General features: G+C 43.4%; 1 protein-coding gene and 1 non-coding gene across 2 annotated transcripts in view; both read left to right on the top strand.

Moving 5' to 3' along the window:
- The first annotated feature begins 1,158 nt into the window (after positions 1-1,158).
- On the top strand, positions 1,159-1,230 carry trnah-gug (transfer RNA histidin (anticodon GUG)). Its single transcript has one exon. It is a non-coding gene; the product is annotated as a tRNA-His (tRNA).
- A 368-nt stretch (positions 1,231-1,598) lies between these two features.
- The window catches only part of memo1 (mediator of cell motility 1), a 34,081-nt gene continuing 8,203 nt past the window's right edge, over positions 1,599-27,476 (top strand). The window contains exons 1-5 of the mRNA XM_052496460.1: positions 1,599-2,084; positions 19,610-19,691; positions 19,973-20,041; positions 20,481-20,593; positions 25,130-25,241. Of these exons, the coding sequence (XP_052352420.1) occupies positions 2,024-2,084; positions 19,610-19,691; positions 19,973-20,041; positions 20,481-20,593; positions 25,130-25,241 (437 nt within the window). The 5' untranslated portion in view covers positions 1,599-2,023. The remainder of the gene's footprint in view (positions 2,085-19,609; positions 19,692-19,972; positions 20,042-20,480; positions 20,594-25,129; positions 25,242-27,476) is intronic.

Below are 27,476 nucleotides of genomic sequence, written 5' to 3'. Positions count from 1 at the left end.
ATCAGTTTATAAATTAAGAGTGTTAGCAGGCTAAATGTTCCTTACCGTGAGCTAAGAGCTTGCCATCTGAGCCCTAAACAATGCCTGACAGACAACTAAGCCTCCCAGGCTCTATGACACCCCCAAGACCAAAGCCAATCCCATGCAAGCAGCTAACTTGGCTAGTCTTGTGAGCGAGCTAGCTAGCCAGGTAGTCTTGCTAGTTAGCGAGCTAGTTATATATGCTACTTGTTAGCATGCATAACTGATATGTGTATAATTGTAAGGGACACTTCATGTTTTATGGATAATATTTATATTTACAGTGGGTGAGCTCCATGCCTGACAGTCTGATCAAATTCAATTGCAGTCTCAGTGGCTGATAAATCAGGATTCTACCTTGTAGGCTATTTCATAGGTGAAGCTCCTGGCAGGCGGATTAGCAGTCAGTGCATTATGTATATGATAAAGACTGGGTGGGCTCTATTCCTGGCAGGTTTATCAGATTCAATAGCAGCCCCAGAGACTGATAAATCAGGACGCTGCCTTGTAGGCTGACTGCAGGGAGCCTTATATATGAAACAGTCTACAAGGCAACATCCTGATTGATTGATTATTTATTCCTATTGATTTAAAGCCCACTGCGAAATCGGTTTAAAACAAAGTGATTTAAAGGGCATGTGGAGTAATGAGTAGCCAGCCCTCTTTGTTTTCACATGTAAAAGTGATTGCTTTTGGGCTTTATCTGTCTTTCCGAATGAAGACGAGTTAGACAAGTAAAACATTTATTTTATGTTTCTGGCCTTGTTGACCAAATTACGAAGTGGCACAGATTCCCGATGTTGCAACGAGCAGATGTCCGGTGCCCGCCGCTCAGCAAAATCGAATCCGCCTATTTATACACAACAATGGGCGAGTTCGTTTTGCATGGCCCAGTGGTGGGCAGAGTTTGTACGTTTTAGATCAATCCGGCGAAATCTCCACTCAACCGGGGAACCGGGCCATGGTGTCCCAAAGAAGTGACGAAAATGCACAGTTTGCATTGAGAAAAATCAGCTTTGTACCATGATTTCAAATAAATGAGAATTACAGGATAAGCAACACCTCCAACGAAATGCGGTGAATGCGCGTTCTATGGGAGGGGGAGATATCCCACATGCATATAAGCCCTGGTAGCTCGCCGTGATCGTATAGTGGTTAGTACTCTGCGTTGTGGCCGCAGCAACCCCGGTTCGAATCCGGGTCACGGCATTGCGGTAGACAATATCACGGCAAAAGGGCTCTTTTTGAATAGCTTCAAAACCTAATAACTATTATTTGTTACGATATCTATTTAAGTATTTCATGGGAAGAAATTAATAAATATATAATATTTGTTATGCCGGTGAACCGACTCTTTCTACAGCTGGGGTCATAGCCACGCCTAACACATTTTTTTTTTAACGAATCGTTTCACGTGCTCTTCGAGCAGCCAATCCACGCAGCCTTACGTCATTTTTAGTAAACGTTTAACACCGCCTTATTTACCTGCCATCAAGAAGCAACCAATCCGTGTAAAGTAAAATATGGTGCCGGCCAATGGCTGGTTGTTATTTACTTGGGAGTCGGATCTAACGAAAGCTGCAGGCGTAAAAAGAATCTGATGCACAGTGAGCTACTAGCTATCCCGATTTATGTCATACCGGTTTTAGTCAAGTCAAATGGTGTTATTTATGACAACCAACTGACAACACTGCATTGAGATTTTGTTCATCCGTAATTATCGTTTAAAAGTATTGTATTTTAAAGTAGTCTGCTGGCTAACTATCAAATAGAATCACTTTTCTCAGCATTTTTTTTTTTAATCTAACGTTAGCTGGCTGGCTAACTTCCTATTTTTTTTTTTTTTTGCATTCCTTCTTTGTCTTTAGTCGACGTTTTTGTTTTTGTTGGTGGTTTCTATCTGGCCAGTTGTTTTCTTCTCTCCCCACCCCACTCCCGGAGTTTTTACTTTTTCTACCTGACAAGGTTCCAGTTTACCAAGATTGGCAGCTCCGGAGTTAAGATGTCCAACCGAACAGTGTGCAGAGAAGCAAGTCACGCTGGCAGTTGGTACGCCGCCTCAGGTATAGAACTGAACCGGGGGAATGGGCCAGAGACCAGGGAAGTTGCGAGCTGGGTTAGCTAACCTAGCTAGCTAGCAGACTGGTCTCTAATGTTTGGGTTGTTGTCCAGGGAAGTTGCTAGCAGGGTTAGCTAACCTAGTTAGCAGACTGGTCTCTAATGTTTGGGTTGTTGTCCAGGGAAGTTGCTAGCTGGGTTAGCTAACCTAGCTAGCTAGCAGACTGGTCTCTAATGTTTGGGTTGTTGTCCATGGAAGTTGCTAGCTGGGTTAGCTAACCTAGCTAGCAGACTGGTCTCTCTAATGTTTGGGTTGTTGTCCAGGGAAGTTGCTAGCTGGGTTAGCTAACCTAGCTAGCAGACTGGTCTCTGTAATGTTTGGGTTGTTGTCCAGGGAAGTTGCTAGCAGGGTTAGCTAACCTAGCTAGCGAGCAGACTGGTCTCTGTAATGTTTGGGTTGTTGTCCAGGGAAGTTGCTAGCTGGGTTAGCTAACCTAGCTAGCGAGCAGACTGGTCTCTGTAATGTTTGGGTTGTTGTCCAGGGAAGTTGCTAGCTGGGTTAGCTAACCTAGCTAGCGAGCACACTGGTCTCTAATGTTTGGGTTGTTGTCCAGGGAAGTTGCTAGCTGGGTTAGCTAACCTAGCTAGCTAGCACACTGGTCTCTGATGTTTGGGTTGTTGTCCAGGGAAGTTGCTAGCTGGGTTAGCTAACCTAGCTAGCAGACTGGTCTCTGTAATGTTTGGGTTGTTGTCCAGGGAAGTTGCTAGCTGGGTTAGCTAACCTAGCTAGCTAGCAGACTGGTCTCTAATGTTTGGGTTGTTGTCCAGGGAAGTTGCTAGCTGGGTTAGCTAACCTAGCTAGCTAGCACACTGGTCTCTAATGTTTGGGTTGTTGTCCAGGGAAGTTGCTAGCTGGGTTAGCTAACCTAGCTAGCAGACTGGTCTCTCTAATGTTTGGGTTGTTGTCCAGGGAAGTTGCTAGCTGGGTTAGCTAACCTAGCTAGCAGACTGGTCTCTGTAATGTTTGGGTTGTTGTCCAGGGAAGTTGCTAGCTGGGTTAGCTAACCTAGCTAGCAGACTGGTCTCTCTAATGTTTGGGTTGTTGTCCAGGGAAGTTGCTAGCTGGGTTAGCTAACCTAGCTTGCAGACTGGTCTCTGTAATGTTTGGGTTGTTGTCCACGGAAGTTGCTAGCTGGGTTAGCTAACCAAGCTTGCTAGCTGACCTGTCTTTCAGGGGCTGTTGTTGTGAGGGGTAGTACCTAGTTAGCAGGGTTACTATAGCAAGCCTACCTAGCTGCAGACTACTCTCTCTGGGCTGGTGTCCTGGAAATTATTTTACAGAGTTACACTTCATATAAGGAAATCAGTCAATTGAAATATATTAATTATGTCCTAATCTATGGATTTCACATGACTGGTAAGGAGCACAGAAATACTACTCAGTTTCATCAGCTGGCCGGGTGGCTGGTCTCAGACGCTGGCTGGCGTGGTTACATGTGGTCTGCAGTTGTGAGGCAGCCAAATTCTCTAAAATCACGAAAGTGGCTTATGGTAGAGAAATTAACATTATTCTCTGGCAACAGCTCTGGTGGACAATCCTGCAGTCAGCATGTCAATTACACGCTCCCTCAACTGGAGACATCTGTGGCACTGACATAACTGCACATTTTAGTGGTCTTTTATCACCCCCAGCACAAGGTGCACCTGTGTAATGATCACGTTATTTAATCAACTTCTTGATATGCCACACCTGTCAGGTGGATTGATTTCCTTAGCAAAGGAGAAATGCTCATGAACAGGGATGTAAACAAACATGTGCACAATTTGAGCTAAGTAAGTTTTTTTTTGTGCATATGGAACATTTGAGATCCTTTTTTTCAGCTCATGAAACCAACACTTTATATGTTTGTTCAGTATAGATGGGTTGCTAGCTCGTTGACTAATTGAGGAGGATAGCAGTGAGGAAAGAACAGACTGTGCTCTCTCTCTGTTGGTTGAGAGCAACAAAACCTGCAAATGTTTATTTTTCTTCTTTTTTCCTGTCCTGGCCAGATGAAATGGCCTGGTCATATAAACCTTAGATTGCTGGTACTACGTATTGGCCAGTGAGATGCTTTGAAGACGGCCATATTGGCACCCCCCAGTAGGAGCAGTCCTCCATAGGAATGGATGGAATTCTATAGTGTTTCAAGGACAAAATTACATATATTTAAGTATTTTTGTTGGAGTAGGGACAGTAGCATTAATAATCTAAAATTATCCCTTAGGAAAATGTTTTTACATGTTTTCTATTTTTTGTTTTACAAACATGCAATGTGTCATATAATATATAAAACGAATGTAAGACATTAATGAATTCATTTCTATAGCTTCCAAAAATATTTTTTACAATAGGTGTACCAAGATGGAGGCACTGTGGCTTCAACACAATGGTGAGGGAGTACCAAGATGGAGGCACAGTGGCTTCAACACAATGGTGAGGGAGTACAAAGATGGAGGCACAGTGGCTTCAACACAATGGTGAGGGAGTACAAAGATGGAGGCACAGTGTCTTCAACACAATGGTGAGGGAGTACAAAGATGGAGGCACAGTGGCTTCAACACAATGGTGAGGGAGTACAAAGATGGAGGCACAGTGTCTTCAACACAATGGTGAGGGAGTACAAAGATGGAGGCACAGTGGCTTCAACACAATGGTGAGGGAGTACAAAGATGGAGGCACAGTGTCTTCAACACAATGGTGAGGAGTACAAAGATGGTTCCAAGATGGAGGCACAGTGGCTTCAACACAATGGTGAGGAGTACAAAGATGGAGGCACAGTGGCTTCAACACAATGGTGAGGGAGTACAAAGATGGAGGCACAGTGGCTTCAACACAATGGTGAGGGAGTACAAAGATGGAGGCACAGTGGCTTCAACACAATGGTGAGGGAGTACCAAGATGGAGGCACAGTGGCTTCAACACAATGGTGAGGGAGTACAAAGATGGAGGCACAGTGGCTTCAACACAATGGTGAGGGAGTACAAAGATGGAGGCACAGTGGCTTCAACACAATGGTGAGGGAGTACCAAGATGGAGGCACAGTGTCTTCAACACAATGGTGAGGAGTACCAAGATGGAGGCACAGTGTCTTCAACACAATGGTGAGGGAGTACCAAGATGGAGGCACAGTGGCTTCAACACAATGGTGAGGGTGTTCCAAGATGGAGACACTGTGGCTTCAACACAATGGTGAGGAGTACAAAGATGGAGGCACAGTGGCTTCAACACAATGGTGAGGAGTACCAAGATGGAGGCACAGTGGCTTCAACACAATGGTGAGGGTGTTCCAAGATGGAGGCACAGTGGCTTCAACACAATGGTGAGGGTGTACCAAGATGGAGGCACAGTGGCTTCAACACAATGGTGAGGGAGTACAAAGATGGAGGCACAGTGGCTTCAACACAATGGTGAGGGAGTACCAAGATGGAGGCACAGTGTCTTCAACACAATGGTGAGGGAGTACAAAGATGGAGGCACAGTGGCTTCAACACAATGGTGAGGGAGTACAAAGATGGAGGCACAGTGGCTTCAACACAATGGTGAGGGAGTACAAAGATGGAGGCACAGTGTCTTCAACACAATGGTGAGGGAGTACAAAGATGGAGGCACAGTGTCTTCAACACAATGGTGAGGGAGTACCAAGATGGAGGCACAGTGGCTTCAACACAATGGTGAGGGAGTACCAAGATGGAGGCACAGTGGCTTCAACACAATGGTGAGGGAGTACCAAGATGGAGGCACAGTGGCTTCAACACAATGGTGAGGGTGTTCCAAGATGGAGGCACAGTGGCTTCAACACAATGGTGAGGGTGTTCCAAGATGGAGGCACAGTGGCTTCAACACAATGGTGAGGGTGTTCCAAGATGGAGGCACAGTGGCTTCAACACAATGGTGAGGGTGTTCCAAGATGGAGGCACAGTGGCTTCAACACAATGGTGAGGGTGTTCCAAGATGGAGGCACAGTGGCTTCAACACAATGGTGAGGGTGTTCCAAGATGGAGGCACAGTGGCTTCAACACAGAGCCCCCTATGGAGCAATTTCAGTGCCAAAAGAAACTGCATTTGAATTCAATATTTTTGAATTTGGATATTGAATTTGAATGTAATAGTTTGGAAATGCACACATTTTCTAATTTAAATCATAAATTTAACTTGTATTTCATGGTTTGAAATTGAATTAATATTGCGTTCAGTTTTTAAATGTCTAATTACATTTTGAAATTCAATAATTATTCAGTTTCAATACGTAAATATTACATGCATTGTTTGTATCGAGTTTCCAAACTATAATTTCAAGTTTCTCAAAGTGTAATTTATTTTCTTCCAATGAAATTGTCTCTAGCGTTTGAACCGTTCGCCTACACGCTGTTATAAGGTCCTTCTGTGGCTCAGTTGGTAGAGCATGGCGCTTGTATCGCCAGGGTAGTGGGTTCGATTCCCGGGACCACCCATACGTAGAATGTATGCACACATGACTGTAAGTCGCTTTGGATAAAAGCGTCAGCTAAATGGCATATATGATCCCATTTCTGAAAGCTAAGACTCTCTTAGCCTTCTGTTCCCCTCTATAGACACGTTATAATGGAGTGTGAATAGCCCTGTCATAGCCCCATAACACTCCCTTAATCTTGATCTTGTGATTGACTGAGTGTGAACCAGGTACCCTTTTGAACTCAATAGAGACAGAATCAATGCCTAGGCTTTAGCTCAGTAGGCTAACCGTCTTAACCCAGTCAGTCACATTACCCCTTTTTTTTTAATGAGTACTCTTGCAAGAGACTTGTCTAACTAACACGTCTTCAGGTCTCCACCAAGTATCTCATCACACAAGCGTGGGGTCACCAAACCGCACTATTTTCTATTTTGATGACTAACCTTGCTAGATCTTGAAGGGATTAGTGTAGCAGATGAAATCTGTTACTCACTAAGTAAGCAGCATGTCGTCCTTTAGCTTCCAGATCTCATCCCTACAGGTTGTAGTCAATAACATCAAAGGCTGCACTGAAATCTAACTCTATAGCTCCCACAATTCTATTATCGATTGTCTTTCAACCAATCATCGGTCGTTTGTTGTCAGTGCAGTGCATTCTGTAAGTCTGTCAATTTGTTTACAGAGAAATGGCATTGCTTCCAGTTGAACACGATTTATTTTTTTTGATTGGTCGGCTATTAGAACCAGTACTTTTACCGTTCTTGGGTAGGGGAATTCTCTTCTCCCAGTAAACCAGTGCGCTGTTGCATACAGACTAAAGCTGTGCCCTATAGAGCAAGAGTGTGGAAACACGCACTCCTCAGTCCTATAGCTCAGTGACATCATGCCGGTACACATCAAATCACCGTTTGTTATACTGACCCGTGTGGGGTAGAGCTCCTCACATAAGTCATCACGGTCTCTATTCCATGGTCTTTATTCCATGGTCAGTGGGTCTCTATCCCAACGTTCTCTATTCCATGGTCAATGGGTATTTATTCCATGGTCTTTATTCCATGGTCAGTGGGTCTTTATTCCAACAGTCTTTATTCCGTGGTCATTGGGTCTTTATTCCAACGGTCTTTATTCCGTGGTCATTGGGTCTTTATTCCAACGGTCTTTATTCCGTGGTCAGTGGGTCTTTATTCCAACGGTCTTTATTCTGTGGTCAGTGGGTCTTTATTCCAACAGTCTTTATTCCGTGGTCATTGGGTCTTTATTCCAACGTTCTTTATTCCGTGGTCAGTGGGTCTTTATTCCAACGGTCTTTATTCCGTGGTCATTTGGGTCTTTATTCCAACAGTCTTTATTCCATGGTCATTGTGTCTTTATTCCAACAGTCTTTATTCCATGGTCATTGGGTCTTTATTCCAACGTTCTTTATTCCATGGTCATTGGGTCTTTATTCCAACAGTCTTTATTCCATGGTCATTGGGTCTTTATTTCATACAGTCTTTATTTCATGGTCATTGGGTCTTTATTCCAACAGTCTTTATTCCATGGTCATTGGGTCTTTATTCCAACGTTCTTTATTCCATGGTCATTGGGTCTTTATTCCAACGTTCTTTATTCCATGGTCATTGGGTCTTTATTCCAACGTTCTTTATTCCATGGTCCATGGTCTTTATTCCATGGTCAGTGGGTCTTTATTCCAACGGTCTTTATTCCGTGGTCATTTGGGTCTTTATTCCAACAGTCTTTATTCCATGGTCATTGGGTCTTTATTCCAACGGTCTTTATTCCGTGGTCATTGGGTCTTTATTCCAACGGTCTTTATTCCGTGGTCATTGGGTCTTTATTCCAACAGTCTTTATTCCATGGTCATTGGGTCTTTATTCCAACAGTCTTTATTCCATGGTCTTTATTCCATGGTCAGATGGTCTTTATTCCAACAGTCTTTATTCCATGGTCAGTGGGTCCTTATTCCATGGTCAGTGGGTCTTTATTCCAACTGTCTTTATTCCATGGTCAGTGGGTCTTTATTCCAACGGTCTTTATTCCGTGGTCAGTGGGTCTTTATTCCATGGTCATTGGGTCTTTATTCCAGCTGTCTTTATTCCGTGGTCATTGGGTCTCTATTCCATGGTCATTGAATCTTCATTCCAACGGTCTTTATTCCAACGGTCTTTATTCCAACGGTCAGTGGGTATTTATTCCATGGTCAGTGGGTCCTTATTTCATGGTCAGTGGGTCTTCATTCCCACTGTCTTTATTCCATGGTCAGTGGGTCTTTATTCCAACGGTCTTTATTCCATGGTCAGTGTGTCTTTATTCCGTGGTCAGTGGGTATTTATTCCGTTCCCTATATATGTCACTCCCTTTGGTTCCTTCCCTATATATGTCACTCCCTGTGGTTCCTTCCCTATATATGTCACTCCCTTTGGTTCCTTCCCTATATATGTCTCTCCCTTTGGTTCCTTCCCTATATATGTCGCTCCCTTTGGTTCCTTCCCTATATATGTCGCTCCCTTTGGTTCCTTCCCTATATATGTCGCTCCCTTTGGTTCCTTCCCTATATATGTCGCTCCCTTTGGTTCCTTCCCTATATATGTCTCTCCATTTGGTTCCTTCCCTATATATGTCCCTCCCTTTGGTTCCTTCCCTATATATGTCCCTCCCTTTGGTTCCTTCCCTATATATGTCTCTCCCTTTGGTTCCTTCCCTATATATGTCTCTCCCTTTGGTTCCTTCCCTATATATGTCCCTCCCTTTGGTTCCTTCCCTATATATGTCCCTCCCTTTGGTTCCTTCCCTATATATGTCCCTCCCTTTGGTTCCTTCCCTATATATGTCTCTCCCTTTGGTTCCTTCCCTATATATGTCTCTCCCTTTGGTTCCTTCCCTATATATGTCTCTCCCTTTGGTTCCTTCCCTATATATGTCCCTCCCTTTGGTTCCTTCCCTATATATGTCTCTCCCTTTGGTTCCTTCCCTATATATGTCTCTCCCTTTGGTTCCTTCCCTATATATGTCCCTCCCTTTGGTTCCTTCCCTATATATGTCCCTCCCTTTGGTTCCTTCCCTATATATGTCCCTCCCTTTGGTTCCTTCCCTATATATGTCGCTCCCTTTGGTTCCTTCCCTATATATATGTCGCTCCCTTTGGTTCCTTCCCTATATATGTCGCTCCCTTTGGTTCCTTCCCTATATATATATGTCTCTCCCTTTGGTTCCTTCCCTATATATGTCGCTCCCTTTGGTTCCTTCCCTATATATGTCGCTCCCTTTGGTTCCTTCCCTATATATGTCGCTCCCGTTGGTTCCTTCCCTATATATGTCGCTCCCGTTGGTTCCTTCCCTATATATGTCGCTCCCTTTGGTTCCTTCCCTATATATGTCGCTCCCGTTGGTTCCTTCCCTATATATGTCGCTCCCTTTGGTTCCTTCCCTATATATGTCGCTCCCGTTGGTTCCTTCCCTATATATGTCGCTCCCGTTGGTTCCTTCCCTATATATGTCGCTCCCTTTGGTTCCTTCCCTATATATGTCCCTTTGGTTCCTTCCCTCCCTTTGGTTCCTTCCCTATATATGTCACTCCCTTTGGTTCCTTCCCTATACACTCCCTTTGGTTCCTTCCCTATACACTCCCTTTGGTTCCTTCCCTATATATGTCTCTCCCTTTGGTTCCTTCCCCAGGCGTTATTGTTGTTTCTTATAATATATGCCATTTAGCAGACGCTTTTATCCAAAGCGACTTACAGTCATGTGTGCATACATTCTACGTATTGGTGGTCCCGGGGATCGAACCCACTACCCTGGCGTTACAAGCGCCATGCTCTACCAACTGAGCTACAGAAGGATTATGATTTCTATTTATTTATTTAACGTTTCACTTCCTGAACTTGCTTCCTGACTGCTAGTGTACATGCCAGTATTCCCTTAGAAACTGTAGTCTTTAGTATAGGTGTTAGTAGTGTATTTTTCTTCAACTGTGTGTGTGTGTGTGTGTGTGTGTGTGTGTGTGTGTGTGTGTGTCATTGTTCCTGCATACTGCTGTGTAAACTCACCTTGGTCTCCAGAGGAAATCAACTCTGTCTTGAATACAAAACCATGTCTACTTATTTTCTTTATTGACAGACTAATCTACTGGTTTATTGAAACATGTTTACTTGCCAAGAAATACAAGATTAAATGATACACCAACTCCCTGCATCGTTTTGATTTCGCAGTAAGATTGTAGGATCCAGGTGGGACGGATGGGGAGCCCGTCCCTGGGACGACAACCCAATATGAGATTAGGGAGGTTAAGGGGGTGGCATAGTGGAGAACAATTGGAGGTTTACTTAATAACAGTGCAAATATCTTGGTGCAGCAAAATGGACACTCACATGATGATAAATATAATTGAAACTTTGGTATCTCGTTATGGTGAAATAAGCACAGCCAGTTATAATTGTAATGGCTTAGTATTTTCTGCTATCTGTATTTATCTGGCTAAAATAGAAGGGATATCATATCTGTTTAGATTTAAGTTGTGGATAAAGGACTGGGGTGGTGAAATATATTTCTCCCAAACTATTCTGTCTAGGTATAGCAGATCCTCCTTATTGTATGGGACCCTTTAAAAAAAAAAAAAAGTGCTTTTAGAGGCCATGCAATTCCGTGCTCGTCTTTAAAACAAAAGCATTTTTAGGTCGGGTTTATATGAACGAAGGAAATAGGGGGACTAACAGTTAGACAGCAATAAAAACTGAACCATAGAGGCAACGAATAAGTTAGAGGAGAAACAAAAAGAAATTTAGGAATTTATTCAAGACAGATCATGTGTAATATAATATATTATTTTATATTTTTTAAATAACGTGAACTGGATAGAATGAGTCACCCGTGATTCACCGAACAATTTTTTTGAAAGAGGAAGCGAAGTACTTGTAAGCATATGTTTTCGTTTCAGTCTCTATCTCCACTAACCAAAGTTAATTGTAAGGATTTGTGTTCTATTTAATCATGTAAAATTAACGTCTGTACAGGAAGACTCATGTGAAGGTCAAATTACAGAGGAGGAACTTCTTGATGCGATTAAAGCCTTTAAGTCTGGGAAAATTCCAGGCCTGGATGGCCTACCAGTGGTAGTATACTAAACTCCAGGGCTGGATGGCCTACCAGTGGTAGTATACTAAACTCCAGGCCTGGATGGCACACCAGTGGTAGTATACTAAACTCCAGGCCTGGATGGCCTACCAGTGGTAGTATACTAAATTCCAGGCCTGAATGGCCTACCAGTGGTAGTATACTAAACTCCAGGCCTGGATGGCCTACCAGTGGTAGTATACTAAATTCCAGGCCTGGATGGCCTACCAGTGGTAGTATACTAAATTCCAGGCCTGGATGGCCTACCAGTGGTAGTATACTAAACTCCAGGCCTGGATGGCCTACCAGTGGTAGTATACTAAACTCCAGGCCTGGATGGCATACCAGTGGTAGTATACTAAACTCCAGGCCTGGATGGCAGACCAGTGGTAGTATACTAAACTCCAGGCCTGGATGGCCTACCAGTGGTAGTATACTAAACTCCAGGCCTGGATGGCACACCAGTGGTAGTATACTAAACTCCAGGCCTGGATGGCCTACCAGTGGTAGTATACTAAACTCCAGGCCTGGATGGCACACCAGTGGTAGTATACTAAACTCCAGGCCTGGATGGCAGACCAGTGGTAGTATACTAAACTCCAGGCCTGGATGGCCTACCAGTGGTAGTATACTAAACTCCAGGCCTGGATGGCCTACCAGTGGTAGTATACTAAACTCCAGGCCTGGATGGCCTACCAGTGGTAGTATACTAAACTCCAGGCCTGGATGGCCTACCAGTGGTAGTATACTAAACTCCAGGCCTGGATGGCACACCAGTGGTAGTATACTAAACTCCAGGCCTGGATGGCCTACCAGTGGTAGTATACTAAACTCCAGGCCTGGATGGCCTACCAGTGGTAGTATACTAAACTCCAGGCCTGGATGGCCTACCAGTGGTAGTATACTAAACTCCAGGCCTGGATGGCACACCAGTGGTAGTATACTAAACTCCAGGCCTGGATGGCACACCAGTGGTAGTATACTAAACTCCAGGCCTGGATGGCACACCAGTGGTAGTATACTAAACTCCAGGCCTGGGTGGCACACCAGTGGTAGTATACTAAACTCTAGGCCTGGATGGCACACCAGTGGTAGTATACTAAACTCCAGGCCTGGATGGCACACCAGTGGTAGTATACTAAACTCCAGGCCTGGATGGCACACCAGTGGTAGTATACTAAACTCCAGGCCTGGATGGCACACCAGTGGTAGTATACTAAACTCCAGGCCTGGATGGCAGACCAGTGATAGTATACTAAACTCCAGGCCTGGATGGCACACCAGTGGTAGTATACTAAACTCCAGGCCTGGATGGCAGACCAGTGGTAGTATACTAAACTCCAGGCCTGGATGGCAGACCAGTGGTAGTATACTAAATTCCAGGCCTGGATGGCCTACCAGTGGTAGTATACTAAATTCTAGGCCTGGATGGCACACCAGTGGTAGTATACTAAACTCCAGGCCTGGATGGCCTACCAGTGGTAGTATACTAAACTCCAGGCCTGGATGGCACACCAGTGGTAGTATACTAAACTCCAGGCCTGGATGGCACACCAGTGGTAGTATACTAAACTCCAGGCCTGGATGGCAGACCAGTGATAGTATACTAAACTCCAGGCCTGGGTGGCATACCAGTGGTAGTATACTAAACTCCAGGCCTGGATGGCAGACCAGTGGTAGTATACAAAACTATATATTTTTTATACTCAGAGGGCCATTATTAACATGTTAACCACTCCTATGTAAATGGTAGATTATCAGATACTCAGCAAGAAGGCCTGATTTTATGATGCAAAAATTCTAGCAACATGCTTAGCGCATATAATTTAAAAAGATTTTGTCCGATATTATTCATTCTGATCAGACTTTAAAAAAACATTTTTTTACGTGGACTAGACATTTTAGATAATATAAGTCAAGTACTGGACACAATAGAAAACTATGAAAAATCAGGAGTGCCAAGCTTGTAGAGTCAAACCGAAGAAGAGGTCTATTTAATCCATTATTGTTGTATTGTGTTCAGATTGATGAGGGGGGTCTATTTAATCCATTATTGTTGTATTGTGTTCAGATTGATGAGGGGGTCTATTTAATCCATTATTGTTGTATTGTGTTCAGATTGATGAGGGGGGTCTATTTAATCCATTATTGTTGTATTGTGTTCAGATTGATGAGGGGGGTCTATTTAATCCATTATTGTTGTATTGTGTTCAGATTGATGAGGGGGGTCTATTTAATCCATTATTGTTGTATTGTGTTCAGATTGATGAGGGGGGTCTATTTAATCCATTGTTGTTGTATTGTGTTCAGATTGATGAGGGGGGTCTATTTAATCCATTGTTGTATTGTGTTCAGATTGTGAGGGGGGTCTATTTAATCCATTGTTGTTGTATTGTGTTCAGATTGATGACGGGGGGGGTCTATTTAATCCATTATTGTTGTATTGTGTTCAGATTGATGAGGGGTGGGGTCTATTTAATCCATTGTTGTTGTATTGTGTTCAGATTGATGAGGGGGGTCTATTTAATCCATTGTTGTATTGTGTTCAGATTGATGAGGGGGGTCTATTTAATCCATTATTGTTGTATTGTGTTCAGATTGATGAGGGGGGTCTATTTAATCCATTATTGTTGTATTGTGTTCAGATTGGTGAGGGGGGTCTATTTAATCCATTATTGTTGTATTGTGTTCAGATTGATGACGGGGGGTCTATTTAATCCATTATTGTTGTATTGTGTTCAGATTGATGAGGGGGGTCTATTTAATCCATTATTGTTGTATTGTGTTCAGATTGATGAGGGGGGTCTATTTAATCCATTATTGTTGTATTGTGTTCAGATTGTGAGGGGGGTCTGAATTTAATCCATTATTGTTGTATTGTTTCAGATTGATACAGTGGGGGTATATTTAATCCATTATTGTTGTATTGTGCAGATTGTTTGTCCTGGGGGACTATTTAATCCATTATTGTTGTATTGTGTTCAGATTAAACCGGGGGCTACTAAAGCTTTAATCCATTATTGTTGTATTGTACACAGATTGATGACGGGGGGTCTATTTAATCCATTTTAGATTGAGGCTGTAACGTAACAAAATGTGAAGGGGGTCTGAATACTTCCCGAATGCCCTTACACAACAGCTAGTAATATTTATAGCAAAATACAGTGGTGAGTATACTAGGCGTTCTATAGTCGACCTCTTGCGGATTTGTTTGTCCTGGAAAGACCATGAAGACTGATCGTGAGGATGTGTAACCATACAATAAACCATGTGCTACTAAAGCTGGTGTTATCAGCAGCGGGGTTAGTCTGTACACAGTAGCCATCATTTGACTACTTTGTCCCTATCAATACACACTCAAACAAGGCACAGAAGTTACATTTAAGGCATTTACCCCCCCCATGTCAATAAATCATGCGTACTTGACTGACCTTCACACACAATACTCACATCCAACAGACACCAGTCAGTCACCCACACCATCATCCCCTCATACGAATACCTCCTTTTCTCCAACTCAAGCCTTACATGAACCAATCAGCTCAGCGATTCCACGCCCGGAAATAATACAGAAACGACGACAGCAGAAGTTACATTTAACATTTAAGTCATTTAGCAGACGCTCTTAGCCAGAGCGACTTAAGTTGCAGTTGAATTGTAGACGCACCCAACAGAACACTTGACTGTGCGTAGTTCCGGTGTATTTATTTTCCTCGCCAGGTGAGGTGATCGAGAGGTGACTTGCATTAGTTCCTGGTGCTGAGCTTGACGTTGATGCTGCTGCGGATATTGATGAGAGCGGACTCTAAATAGAGTCGTTGGTTAGCTAGCTAACGGTTACAGTGCCTTCAGACTTCTTGGTGCTGAGCTTGACGTTGATGCTGCTGCGGATATTGATGACAGCGGACTCTAAATAGAGTCGTTGGTTAGCTAGCTAACGGTTACAGTGCCTTCAGACTTCTTGGTGCTGAGCTTGACGTTGATGCTGCTGCGGATATTGATGACAGCGGACTCTAAATAGAGTCGTTGGTTAGCTAGCTAACGGTTACAGTGCCTTCAGACTTCTTGACTTCCTGTGAATGTGTTCACAGCCTGAATTTTAAAAAAGGAAGACATTTCTTTTTTCTCCCTCAACCGTCTACAAACAATACCCCATAATGATAGTGAAAAACGTGTTTTTAGACATCTCATAAGTATTCGCACCCCTGGGTCAATACTTTGTAAAATAACTTTTGTTAACGATTACAACTTTGAGTCTTAAGTCTGTAAGAGCTTTCCACACCTGAATTGTGTAACATTTGCCCGTCAAATGCTCAAAAGCTCTGTCAAATTTGGTTGTTGATCATTGCTGGACAGTCATTTTAAAGTTGATTTTAAGTCAACTGTTACTCAGCCACTCGGGAACATTCACTGTCTTCATGCTAAGCAACTCCAGTGTAGATGTGGCCTTGTGTTTTAGTGTGTCTGGTGGAAAGCAGACTGAACCAGCTTTTCCTCTAGGATTTTGCCTGTGCTTAGCTTCATTCCATTTCTTTTAATCTTGGGGGAAAACTCTCCAATCCTTAACGATTACAAGCATACCCATAACATGGTGCAGCCTCCACAATACTTGAAAATATGGAGTGTGGTACTCTGTAATGTGTTGTATGTTTGGGACAAATCAAATACAACTTTTTTTTGCAGTGTTACTTTAGTTCCTTGTTGTGGAATATTTGTATTGGATACAGGCTTCCTTTTCACTCTGTACATTAGGTTCGGTTTGTGGAGTAACTACAATGTTGTTGTTCCATCCTCAGTTTTCTCTTATCACAGCCATTAAAGTCTGTCGTTTAGGTTAGTATTGTGGAGTAACTACAATGTTGTTTATCCATCCTCAGTTTTCTCCAATCACAACCCATTTAAATTCTATAACTGTTTTAAAAGTCAACATTTGCCTCATGGTGAAATCCCTGAGAAGTTTCCTTCCTCTCTGGCAACCTAGTTATCTTTGTTAGTGACTGGGTGTATTGAGTGTAATTAAATACTTCAGTTCAATGTCTGCTTTTTTTTTCTTTTTTTTTTTTTACACAAATACCAATAGGTAGAGTTGGAGTTTATTTGTTAGGAATTGGAAAACTTCCCTGGTCTTTGAAATTCACTGCTCCACTGTGGGACTTTACATATAATTGGATGTGTGGGGTATAGAGATGACATGGTCATTCAAAAATCATATTAAACATGTAAAATTACAGTGGTATTATTACAGGTAGAGTTTGTCCTTTTGTCCATCTTAATCTTTTCTTCTTTTTATTGGCCAGTCTGAGATGTGGCCTTTTCTTTGCAACTCTGCCTAGAAGACCAGCATCCCGGAGTCGCCTCTTCACTGTTGACGTTGAAACTGGTGTTTTGTGGGTACTATTTAACGAAGCTGTCAGTTGAGGACTTGTGAGGCGTCCGTTTCTCAAACTGGCCGCTAATCTACTTGTCCTCTTGCTCAGTTGTGCACGGGGGGCCTCCCACTCTTTCTATTCTGGTTAGGGCCAGTTTGCGCTGTTCTGTGAAGGGAGTAGTACACAGCATTGTACGAGATCTTTAGTTTCTTGGCAATTTCTCAGAACAAGAATAGACTGACCAAGTTTCTGGCCATTTTTGAGCCTGTAATCGAACCCACAAATGCTGATGCTTCAGATACTCAACTAGTCTAAAGAAGGCCAGTTTTATTGCTTCTTTAATCAGGACAACAGTTTTCAGCTGTGCTAACATAATTGCAAAAGGGTTTTCTAATGATCAATTAGCCTTATAATTATAAAAGCTTGGATTAGGCCCCCGTAATATGCAACTTTTCCGGTAAGTTAGGAACAAATATATAGGCAGGCAGTTAGGAAAGTAAAGTGAAGGCTAGCTTTTTCAAACAAATTTGCATCCTGTAGCACAAACTCGAAAAAGTTCTGGGACATTGTAAAGTCCATGTAGAATAAGAACACCTCCTCCCAGCTGCCCACTGCACTGAGGCTAGGAAACACTGTCACCACTGATACATCCACAATAATTTAGCATTTCAATAAGCATTTTTCTACAGCTGGCCATGCTTTCCACCTGGCTACCCCTACCCCGGTCAACAGCCCTGCACCCCTCCACAGCAACTTTCCCAAACCTCCATTTCTCCTTCTCCCAAATCCAGATAGCTGATGTTCTGAAAGAGTTGCAAAATCTGGACCCCTACATATCAGCTGGGCTAGACAATCTGGACCCTCTTTCTAAAACTATCTGCCGAAATGTTGCAACCCCTATTTACCAGCCTGTTCAACCTCTTTCGTTTCGTCTGAGATCCCCCAAAGATTGGAAAACTGCAAGTAAAACTAAATATATGCTCTTCAACTGATCGTTGCTCGCACCTGCTCGCCCATCCAGCATCACTACTCAAGACGGTTCTGACATAGAATATGGGGACAATTCGAAATACCTAGGTGTCTGGTTAGACTGTAAACTCTCCTTCCAGACTCTTTAAGCATCTCCAATCCAAAATGATATCTAGAATCGGCTTTCCATTTCGCAACAAGCGTCCTTCACTTATGCTGCCAAACACACCCTCGTATAACTGACCATCCTACCGATCCTTGACTTCTTCGATGTCATTTACAAAATAGCCTCCAACACTCTACTCAACAAATTGGATGCATTCTATCACAGTGCCATCTGTTTTGTCACCAAAACCCCATATACTACCCACCACTGCGACCTGAATTCTGGCCCTCGCTTCATATTCGTCGCCAAACCCATTGGCTCGTGGTCATCTATAAGTCTTTGCTAGGTAAAGCCCCGCCTTATCTCAGATCACTGGTCACCATAGCTGCACCCACCCATAGCACACGCTCCAGCAGGTATATTTCACTGGTCACCCCCAAAGCCAATTCCTCCTTTGGTCATCTTTCCTTCCAGTTCTCTGCTGCCAATGACTGGAATGAATTGCAATAATCACTGAAGTTGGAGACTCATATCACCCCCACTAACTTTAAGCATCAACTGTCAGAGCAGCTCACAGATCACTGCACCTGTACATAGCCCATCTTTAAATAGCCCACCCAACTCCCCCATCCCCATCTCCAGCCTCTCTGAGCCTATTGTGGACAGTCTGAGCACTGATGATGGGATTGTGGGTTCCTGGTGTAACTAGGGCAGTTGTTGTCATCCTGTACCTGTCCCGCAGGTGTGATGTTCGGATGTAGCGATCCTGTGCAGGTGTTGTTACACGTGGCCTGCCACTGCGAGGACGATCAGCTGTCCGTCCTGTCTCCCTGTAGCTCTGTCTTCGGCGTATCACAGTACGGGCATTGCAATTTATTGCCCCGGCCACATCTGCAGTCTTCATGCCTCCTTGCAACATGCCTGTTCACGCAGATGAGAAGGGACCCTGGGCATCTTTCTTTTGGTGATTTTCAGTCCGTAGAAAGGCCTCTTTTAGTGTCCTAAGTTTTCATAACTGTGACCTTAGTTGCCTACCGTCTGTAAGCTGTTAGTGTCTAAATGATCGTTCCACAGGTGCATGTTCATTAATTGTTTATGGTTCATTGAACAAGCATGGGAAACAGTGTTCAAACCCTTTACAATGAAGATCTGTAAAGTTATTTGGATTTTTACAAATTGTCTTGGGAAAACGGGGTCCTGAAAAAGGGCTGTTTCTTTTTCATTTTTTTGCTTGTGAGTTTGAGTTTGTGTGTGTTTAGATATATATATGAGAAACGATTAGACTTTGACATTATGGGGTAGTGTGTGTAAGCCATCGACACAATCTCAATGTAATTCGTTTTAAATTCTGGCTGTAACACAACAAAATGTGGGAAAGGTCCAGGGGTGTGAATACTTTCTGAAGGCTCTGTGTGGTTGGCTACAGCAGAAGACAAATTTCTGTTTTTTTTGTATGAAGTGTAATTCTCTTCAAATTGTTTCCCCCTCTTCCCTTTCTGCAGGCTCCCAGCTAAATACACAACTAGAAGGTTGGTTGTCTCAAGCACAATCCACGATCAGCCCCGCTAGAGCCATCATAGCACCGTAAGCTCCACTGCTGCTTATAATATCAAGGCCTCGTCTTGGTCATCAAGAGTCACTCCTAAATATGATTTGATAACGATTTATGAATGACTAAAATGTGTACTTGTTGATGGGGGAAGTGGAGGTCAAACATCCTCAAAGGGATGTCATGTTTTATGTTGTTGTAATGGTGTCTGGCCTGCCATGATGTCATTTCCTCCTAACAGACATCTGTGTTTGTTGTAATGGTGTCTGGCCTGCCGTGATGTCATTTCCTCCTAACAGACATCCTGTGTTTTCAGGCACGCTGGATATTCCTACTGTGGTGCTTGTGCTGCACACGCCTACAAACAAATAGACCCTTCTGTCACGTAAGTAATTTACCACGTCTCGTTTAGTTACGGTAAAAATGTCCAGGGAACTTTCTAAACGGAACAGCTTTTGTCAGTAACAAAATTAATTTCCGTGTAAAAGTATAATAATAATATTATATCGAAATTTAGATGTTTTAAAATGTAAATGTATTGTTTTTTTTTTTTCTTCGTTTCTACATTTTCCCTCCTTATCAAACCTTAGATCTGCCTGCCCTGTTTCACCCTGAAGGAACTATCTGCCCCTTAGTTACCTCAGACAGAGAGTAGTTAGCAGTATTGGCCTAGCCTCTGTCACAGCCTCACCTTGGAACGACGTGAGCGAAGCCTGCTGGGCCGAGGCTACTAATGACTGGGTCCACTGAGCTGCTATGCTAATGTGAGTCAGGGAGGTAAAGGTGACAGAGTGAGGTGACGGACTCCTCTCTTCCCCCTGTAGTCGCAGGGTGTTCATCTTGGGTCCGTCTCACCATGTTCCTCTGTCCCGCTGTGCCCTGTCCTCTGCTGAGGTTTATAAAACACCTCTCTACGACCTCAGGATTGACCAGAATGGTAGGTACATGCATACGTACATACATGCATACGTACATACATGCATACATACATACATGCATACATACATACATGCATACATACATGCATGCATACATACATACATACATGCATACATGCATACATGCATGCATACATACATACATGCATACGTACATACATGCATACGTACATACATGCATACGTGCATACATGCATACGTGCATACATGCATACATACATACATACATACATACATACATACATACATACATACATACATACATACATACATGCATACATACATACATACATACATACATACATACATACATACATACATACATACATACATACATACATACATACATACATACATACATACATACATACATACATACATACATACATACATACATACATACATACATACATACATACATACATACATACATACATACATACATACATACATACATACATACATACATACATACATACATACATACATACATACATACATACATACATACATACATACATACATACATACATACATACATACATACATACATACATACATACATACATACATACATACATACATACATACATACATACATACATACATACATACATACATACATACATACATACATACATACATACATACATACATACATACATACATACATACATACATACATACATACATACATACATACATACATACATACATACATACATACATACATACATACATACATACATACATACATACATACATACATACATACATACATACATGCATACATACATACATACATACATACATACATACATACATACATACATACATACATACATACATACATACATACATACATACATACATACATACATACATGCATACATGCATACATGCATACATACATGCATACATACATACATGCATACATACATGCATACATACGTTACGTTACGTTCCCTGTCCTCTGCTGAGGTTTAAAAAACACCACTCGGCAATCTCCGGATTGATCAGAATGGTAATTTTCAACTTTAACAAAATAATCCTGTTTTGATGTTTCTGTGTATTTTGTTTTAAACTGTGAAGCTTGACACGTGTAGGGGGGGTCGTAAATGTCCTCTGTGGACCCAACCATCTGACTAACGCTGCCAAACAAGCTGCAGTGTGTCTAGTAGGCCGGGGTATGTATTGTGGTTTTGGGATCGCGGTCCGGGGTATGTTTTGGGATCGCGGCCCGGGGTATGTTTTGGGATCGCGGTCCGGGGTATGTATTGTGGTTTTGGGATCGCGGTCCGGGGTATGTATTGTGGTTTTGGGATCGCGGTCCGGGGTATGTATTGTGGTTTTGGGATCGCGGTCCGGGGTATGTATTGTGGTTTTGGGATCGCGGTCCGGGGTATGTTTTGGGATCGCGGTCCGGGGTATGTTTTGGGATCGCGGCCCGGGGTATGTTTTGGGATCGCGGCCCGGGGTATGTTTTGGGATCGGCCCGGGGTATGTTTTGGGATCGCGGTCCCGGGGTATGTATTGTGGTTTTGGGATGGGCGGTCCGGGGTATGTATTGTGGTTTTGGGATCGCGGTCCGGGGTATGTATTGTGGTTTTGGGATCGCGGTCCGGGGTATGTTTTGGGATCGCGGCCCGGGGTATGTATTGTGGTTTTGGGATCGCGGTCCGGGGTATGTATTGTGGTTTTGGGATCGCGGTCCGGGGTATTGTGGTTTTGGGATTGCGGTCCGGGGTATTGTGGTTTTGGGATCGCGGCCCGGGTATGTATTGTGGTGTTGGGATCGCGGTCCGGGGTATGTATTGTGGTTTTGGGATCGCGGTCCGGGGTATGTATTGCGGTCCGGGGTATGTGTTGTGGTGTTGGGATCGCGGTCCGGGGTATGTATTGTGGTTTTGGGATCGCGGTCCGGGGTATGTATTGCGGTCCGGGGTATGTGTTGTGGTTTTGGGATCGCGGTCCGGGGTATGTATCGCGGCCCGGGGTATGTGTTGGGATCGCGGCCCGGGGTATGTGTTGGGATCGCGGCCCGGGGTATGTGTTGCGATCGCGGCCCGGGGTATGTGTTGTGGTTTTGGGATCGCGGTTCAGTTTCGGTACAGCGGGAAAATTAAATTCCAAAAGTTCCTGTAGTTCATTTTAGTTTAAGAAAATACAACGTGTTGGTATTCCTGATTTTGAAGACACGATTACTCATCAACAACACTGAAATAAAGTGCCATTATGCATGTGTATAGGTTGGAAAGTTTTTTCTTACAACAACAAAAAGTTTTTAAGATTTGATTACAACGACTGTGTCAGCTCTAGATATTTTAACGGAATAGCCTTATATGCTTATGCACACTACCATTCAAAAGTTTGGGGTCACTTAGAAATGTAATTGTTTTTTAAAGAAAAGCGAGAGAGAAAAAATGGTAAATTCTTTTAAATAACATAAAATTGATCCGACCAGCATCCGAGTTGTCTCTTCAGTGTTGACATTGAGACTGGTGTTTTTCAGGTACTATTTAATGAAGCTGCCAGTTGAGGACTTGTGAGGCATCTGTTTCTCAAACTACACACTAATCTACTTGTCCACTGGCTCAGTTGTGCACCGGGGCCTCCCACTCCTCTTTCTATTCTGGTTAGCGCCAGTTTGCACTGTTCTGTGAAGGGAGTAGGACACAGTGTTGTATGAGATCTTCAGTTTCTTGGCGATTGCCTTCATTTCTCAGAACAAGTATAGACTGAGGAGTTTCTGGACATTTTGAGCCTGTAATTGAACCCACAAATGCGGATGCTCCAGATACTCAACTAGTCTAAGGAAGGCCAGTTGCTTCTTTAACTTCTTGTGCTGAGCCATGCCGGATCCGGTAGCGTAATCATAGCCTCAAGCTCAATACCATAACGCAACGTTAACTATTCATGAAAATCGCAAATGAAATTAATATGCTAACTCTCAAGCTTAGCCTTTTGTTAACAACACTGTCATCTCAGATTTTCAAAAATATGCTTCTCAAGCATAGCAAACTAGCGTTTGTAACAGTACTGATAACTAGCGTAGCATTTAGCATTAGCATCAGCAGGAAACATTTTCACAAAAACCAGCAAAAACATTCAAATGAATCTTTTACCTTTGAAGAACTTTGGATGTTTTCAATGAGGAGACTCTCAGTTAGATAGCAAATGTTCAGTTTTTCCTGAAATATTTTTTGTGCAGGAGAAATCGGTCCGTTTGGTGCGTCACGTTTGGCTACCAAAAAAAAAACGAAAATTCAGTTATCCAAACGCCAAACTTTTTTCCAAATTAACTCCATAATATCGACTGAAACATGGCAAACGTTGTTTAGAACCAATCCTCAAGGTGTTTTTCACATATCTCTTCAATGATGCACACTTCCAGGAACGACACCTCTCTGTCTGTATCGCACGGTAAAAGTTTTGCCGCTGAGAGTTACGCACCAACGTGGACAAAGGACACCGGACGGGACCCTGGCAAATGTAGTCTCTTATGGCCAATCTTCCAATGATATGCCTACAAATACGTCACAATGCTGCAGACATCTTGGAGGAACGGCAGAGCGCATAAGCTCGTTCACAGCATATTCACAGCCATATAAGGAGCGAATGGGAAACAGAGCCTCAAAAATCCTGCTCATTTCCTGGTTGAAGTTGCATCTTGGTTTCGCCTGTAAGATCAGTTCTGGGGCACCCAAAGATAATATCTTTGCAGCTTTGAAAACGTCAGTGTTTTCTTTCCAAAGCTGACAATTATATGCATAGTCGAGCATCTTTTCGGGACAAAATATTGTGCTTAAAACGGGCACGTTTTTTTTATCCAATAATGAAATGGCGCCCCCCTAGCTTCAACTTTAATCAGGACAACAGTTTGCAGCTGTGCTAACATAATTGCAAAAGGGTTTTCTAATGATCAATTAGCCTTTTAAAATGATAAACTTGTATTAGCTAACACAACGTGCCATTGGAACACAGGAGTGATGGTTGCTGATAATGGGCCTCTGTACGAATATGTAGATATTCCATAGAAAATCGTCCGGTTCCAGCTACAATAGTCATTCGCAACATTAACAATGTCTACACTGTATTTCTGATCAGTGTAGTCGTGACCTACAAGGCAGCGTAGCCCTCGGGCCTAGTGTTTTTTTCCTTTTTATGTTTTCATTTGTGTTCACAGTGCGGACCGAACCCAGGTCCGCACTGGTTACACCCCTAGTGTCTAAACGAATGACTCGTTGTAATATGCTAATTCAAACCTCACATGGCCAGTAATAATGAGTATGTGTATATTGAACCCTCACCTCCCTCTAGTCTATGCTGACCTCCTGTATATTGAACCCTCACCTCCCTCTAGTCTATGCTGACCTCCTGTATATTGAACCCTCACCTCCCTCTAGTCTATGTTGACCTCCTGTATATTGAACCCTCACCTCCCTCTAGTCTATGTTGACCTCCTGTATATTGAACCCTCACCTCCCTCTAGTCTATGCTGACCTCCTGTATATTGAATCCTCACCTCCCTCTAGTCTATGCTGACCTCTGGAAGACTGGGATGTTTGAGAGGATGAGTCTTCAGACAGATGAGGAGGAGCACAGCATTGAAATGCATCTGCCTTACACTGCTAAAGCCATGGAGAGGTAAGACAGACTAACACACTGCAGCTATAAAATAAAAAGGACCTGTCAAATGTCTGCTTCAATAATCACTAAGCCATCCATCAGTCGAGAGTACAGTAACATAGGACTGAGAGGCTCTTCAGACCTAGCCTGTCTGCCTGGTAGGGGTATTGGTGGGAGCCAGCAGGGATTCACGACTGGTTTGTCTTGACATTTTGTTAAGCGCTTTCTCTCCCCCCACAGTTCCAGGATGGTTTGAGTCTTTACTATGGCGTATGATTGGTTGTTTACTAAAGAAGTAAGGCCTGCATGCTCAATTAATAGGCCCGCTATATGAACACACACACACCTTTTATCAGGAATACACAACATGGCCAAAAGTATGTGGACACACCTTCAAATTAGTGGATTTTTCAGCCACAATTGTTGCTGACGGGTGTATGAAATCGGGGCACACCGCCATGCAATCTCCATAGACAAACGTTGGCAGTAGAATGTCCCTTCCTGAAGAGCTCAGTGACTTTCAACCTGGCACCGTCATGGGATGCCACCTTCCCAACAAGTCAGTTCGTCAAATTTCTGCCCTGCTCGAGCTGCCCTGGTCAGCTGTAAGTGCTGATATTGTGAGGTTGGAAACGTCTAGGAACAACGACGGCTCACAGAAACGGTCCGCTCGTTGCGCATAGAAGTGGTCTGTCCTCGGTTGCAACACTCACTACCGAGTTCCAAACTGCCTCTGGAAGCAACGTCAGCACAAGAACTGTTCGTTGGGAGCTTCATGAAATGGGTTTCCATGGCCGAGCTGCCGCACACAAGCCTAATATCACCATGAGCAATGCCAAGCGTCGGCTGGAGTCGTATAAAGCTCACTGCCATTGGACTCTGGAGCAGTGGAAACGCGTTCTCTGGAGTGATGAATCACGCTTCACCATCTGGCAGTCTAACGGACCAATCTTGGTTTGGGGGATGCCAGGAGAACGCTACCTGCCCCAATGCATAGCGCCCACTGTAAAGTTTGGTGGAGAATAAATAATGGTTCTGGCTATGCCCTTTTAGTTTCAGTGAAGGGAAATCTTAACACCACAGCTTAAAATGACATTCGAGATGATTCTGTGCTTCTAACTTTGTGGCATCATTTTGAGGAAGGCCATTTCCTGTTCCAGCATGACAATGCACAACGTGCACAAAGCGAGGTCCATGCAGAAATGGTTTGTCAGGATCGGTGTGGAAAAACTTGACTGTCCTGCACAGAGCTCTGACCTCAAACCCATCAAACACCCTTTGGGATGAATTGGAGCCTCCGACTGTGAGCCAGGTCTAATCGACATCAGACCTCACTAATGTTCTTGACTAACTCCATATTAATATCTCTCTCATCACTCAATGCCTCGGTTTACCTCCAATGTACTCACATCCTACCATACCCTTTGTCTGTACATTATGCCTTGAATCTATTCTACCGCACCCAGAAACCTGCTCCTTTTACTCTGTTCCGAACCTACAAGACGACCAGTTCTTATAGCCTTTATCCGTACCCTTATCCTACTCCTCCTCTGTTCCTCTGGTGATGTAGAGGTTAATCCAGGCCCTGCAGTGCCCTGCAGTGCCTAGCTCCTAGCTCCACCCCGCTCTCATTCGTTGACTTCTGTAACTGTAAAAGCCCTGGTTTCATGCATGTTAACATCAGAAGCCTCCTCCCTAAGTTTTTGTTTTATTCACTGCTTTACCACACTGCCAACCCTGATGTCTTAGCCGTATCTGAATCCTGGCTTAGGAAGACCACCAAAAACCCTGAAATTTCCATCCCTAACTATAACATTTTCTGACAATATAGAACTGCCAAAGGGGGTGGAGTTAGCCTGCAGAGTCATGTATACTATCCAGGTCTGTGCCCAAACAATTTGAGCTTCTACTTTTAAAAATCCACCTTTCCAGAAACAAGTCTCTCACCGTTGCTGCTTGTTACAGACCTCCCTCTGCCCCCAGCTGTGCCCTGGACAGCATATGTGAATTGATTGCCCCCCATCTGTCTTCAGAGCTCGTGCTGTTAGGCGACCTAAACTGGGACATGCTTAACACGCCGGCCATCCTACAATCTAAGCTCGATGCCCTCAATCTCACACAAATTATCAATGAACCTACTAGTTACAACCCCAAATCCGTAAACACAGGCACCCTCATAGATATCATCCTAACCAACTTGCCCTCCAAATACACCTCTGCTGTCTTCAACCAGGATCTCAGCGATCACTGCCT

Source organism: Oncorhynchus keta, chromosome 3, assembly GCF_023373465.1.
Source record: "Oncorhynchus keta strain PuntledgeMale-10-30-2019 chromosome 3, Oket_V2, whole genome shotgun sequence".
Classification (NCBI taxonomy): domain Eukaryota; kingdom Metazoa; phylum Chordata; class Actinopteri; order Salmoniformes; family Salmonidae; genus Oncorhynchus; species Oncorhynchus keta.
Note: the sequence above shows the minus strand (reverse complement) of the source record. Positions and strands in the feature narration are given on the sequence as shown.